This window comes from Punica granatum, chromosome 3 (assembly GCF_007655135.1).
Source record: "Punica granatum isolate Tunisia-2019 chromosome 3, ASM765513v2, whole genome shotgun sequence".
In the NCBI taxonomy this organism is placed as follows: domain Eukaryota; kingdom Viridiplantae; phylum Streptophyta; class Magnoliopsida; order Myrtales; family Lythraceae; genus Punica; species Punica granatum.
Genome location: NC_045129.1, coordinates 34,497,501 through 34,500,352, shown reverse-complemented (window position 1 = coordinate 34,500,352; position 2,852 = coordinate 34,497,501). Strand labels below are relative to the sequence as shown.

At 40.6% G+C, this 2,852-nt stretch overlaps 1 protein-coding gene across 1 annotated transcript; it reads right to left on the bottom strand.

Moving 5' to 3' along the window:
• Positions 1-917: 917 nt before the first annotated feature.
• LOC116198654 lies at positions 918-2,153 on the bottom strand. The gene has a single exon (XM_031528852.1). It carries the CDS (start codon positions 1,978-1,980, stop codon positions 1,138-1,140), a length of 843 nt encoding a protein of 280 aa, XP_031384712.1. The 5' UTR covers positions 1,981-2,153; the 3' UTR covers positions 918-1,137.
• Between the last annotated feature and the right edge of the window lie 699 nt (positions 2,154-2,852).

The following is a 2,852-nucleotide window of genomic DNA, read 5'->3' as shown; positions in this document are numbered from 1 at the left end:
GCAATCCTCGCTTTGTTTTTTTTATTTTTTTCCCTTTAATTATTTGGATGTATGTATCTTTTTGGTTTAATACAGATGCATCTTTCATGCCGTAAATGAAAAGATAAATCAGCATGGTCACCGGACTGAAGTTCGTTAATCTTATCATTAAGGAATAAGTGATAGAATGATTCGGATCTTCCGGGACGTCCTCTTCCTCTGCCCGATCTCTCGATTTATTTCAGCTGAAGATTCATGAGTTGCGGCACCTAGGAGCAGAACGAAACGTTCTTGGGCATCCTAAAATATTCCTCATCCTCTGCTAGGTCTTGCTTTATGATTGCTAAAGATTCACGAGTTTCGGCACCCAGGATCGAAATGGTCTCAGATGACCGCTGCTCGAGTTCCACGACATTTCCTTTGCCGCTTACTAGATAATGTGCCATCCCGTCATAATTCAACCCGCAACAACATTCAACAGCTGAGTTTAAACTTTGAAATAAATCTCGAGACCACATTATCTAAATTTAGCCATATTCTAATGAAGAGAAAAAAGCTTCAAGGAAAGGAGTGGGTTTGCGGGAAAACCCCGTCAGATATGTATTTTCTTCTTTAAGCAGATATTATGGGTTTTTATTGTATGAAGACGGTTGGTTTTGCGCCCAACACTCGCTCCGGATGATGTACTCCTGACTATATTGCTTATTTTATGATATGCCAAATTTATCAAAAAGAAAAAGCTTCAATATATATATATATATTTCAGTTGCAAAGCATACGCTCATTTGATTAAAAAAAAGGAAGCTATCGTATATGAATTATTTCGGATATCGAATCTAAAATTTCTTAATGAGATATGAAAATTGAGTATGAGCTATTGTATAAAATCTCCTTTCTTAAGATATGAGAACTGAGTATGAGCTAATGTACAAAAACCCTTTCTTCCAATCGACTTCTCTCTTACCATCGGATTAATAATTGTCAATAATTAGATTCTTTTTTTTTCCCTTGAAATCGTAAATATATAGTAATCTTGATTTTCCTTTAACTATGTATATTGTCAAGCTTGTTTAACAGGGGCAAATTTGGGAAGGCCCAATTTCAATCTTTCCCAAAAAAATAACTCTAAAAAAAAAAGAAAGACACAGTCACTGATTGTCATTTTCTTGATCTCATCCTTAATCTTGACTTCGACGGCGGCAACGATTTCTTCGAAGAAGTCTCCGACCGGAGATGATGATTGGGCTGGGAATTCTTCCTCCGCCTGATCCCGAAGGATTTCGATATCAATCCCCGCCTCTTCTCCGACCTCTCCTTGATTGCCTCGAGCTCCGGCTTCCACCGCCGCGACCGGGACCCCGCCACCAGCTGCTCGTAGTCCCTCTCCAGCTGCGCCGTCGTGCATACCCTCCTCCTGCCCCCGCAAGCGCCATCACGCGTCGCCACTGCGCCCTCATACTCATCTTCGGCCTCCCGCCGTCGCTCCGCCGCGGCGGCAGCGTTCCTCCCTTCCTTCATGAGCTGCGAGATGAACTCGTCGGAGACCCGGATCCTCAGTCCCCCCGACGGCGTCCTCTGGACGTCGAAGAGCTGGTGCTGGGCGGCGGCCTTCTTGGCCGCGCCGGAGAGTGGGGCGGCGGAGGGCTGGGAGGAGACGAAGGAGGCGATGGTGACGAAGGAGAGGACGGACTGGAAGAAGTGGCTGGGGAGGACGAAGTACTTCTGGCCGAGCTGGAGCTGGTCGTTCTCCGACAGGGCCGGGATCTTCTGTCCGATGTAGAAGGAGTCGGAGTGGCAGATGAGGTGCTTCGGGAACTCCGACATCAGCTCCGACACGTGGACCGGCCGGTGGTACACGCTCACCTGGCCGTCCGACTTGATGAGCTTGATGGGGTCCGACGGCGGCAGCGCCTCCGCCTCCGCCGCCGCCGCGTGGTGGGTGCGGATTAGGTGGAAGCACCATGGCAGGATCTGCAGCCGGTTCAAGAACTTCATGCCCATGTCTAATTTCTCGCCAAATCCGCCGATTGATTACAATCTCATAAGCCCTTTTGGATGAAAATCAAGAAACCAGAGAGACTGATTTGAATGATTGACAGATTGATTGATAGGGGAAGAGGATGTGGGGACTTGCCAGTTGCCTGCCTTTTCTTCTGTGGAGGAGAAGAGGAAGAGGCAGATGATGAAGTGAGTGTGGGGATTAAAAATGGTTTATATATATTGGGGGAATCTCCGGGAGAAAAATAAATATTTTTCTTTAATTTTATATATTAAAGTTCATAATAATAATAATAATAATAATAATAATAATAATATCTTTTTAAATAGATGAAAAAATTTGAATATATTACTCCCGTTTGATTTTACAATCAAATTTTAAAATTTTAATTCTAACTTTTAACTATATTCACTGCACAATAAAAATCAACAATATTAAAGTTAATAATAATAATAATAATAATAATAATAATATCTTTTTAAATAGATGAAAAAATGTGAATATATTACATCCCGTTTGATTTTACAATCAAATTTTTAAAATTTTAATTCTAACTTTAACTCTATTCACTGCACAACAAAAATCAACAATACAATTATTAATTTTCTCATTTTTTTCAATTTTTTAAATTATTCAATTCAATTTTTAATACTAAATTCTTTCAATTATTCATTACTTTTACACATTTTTTCTCATAATTCAACAACGCAATCATTACAACTCAATTAAAATCAAAACTCAACTCTACTTAACTCTAAAACCAAACACACTATTAGTTTTGAATCAGTTTAGATGGATTTAAATAGACAAGGTAAGGGGCTAATAAATACAAGGAAAAATAAGATGTAATTTCATGATTGACAAACTTTCAGAG

What these genes read in the sequence shown, in the direction of transcription:
- LOC116198654 (XM_031528852.1), bottom strand. Translation starts at nt 1,980, where the DNA reads ATGGGCATGAAGTTCTTGAACCGGCTGCAGATCCTGCCATGGTGCTTC.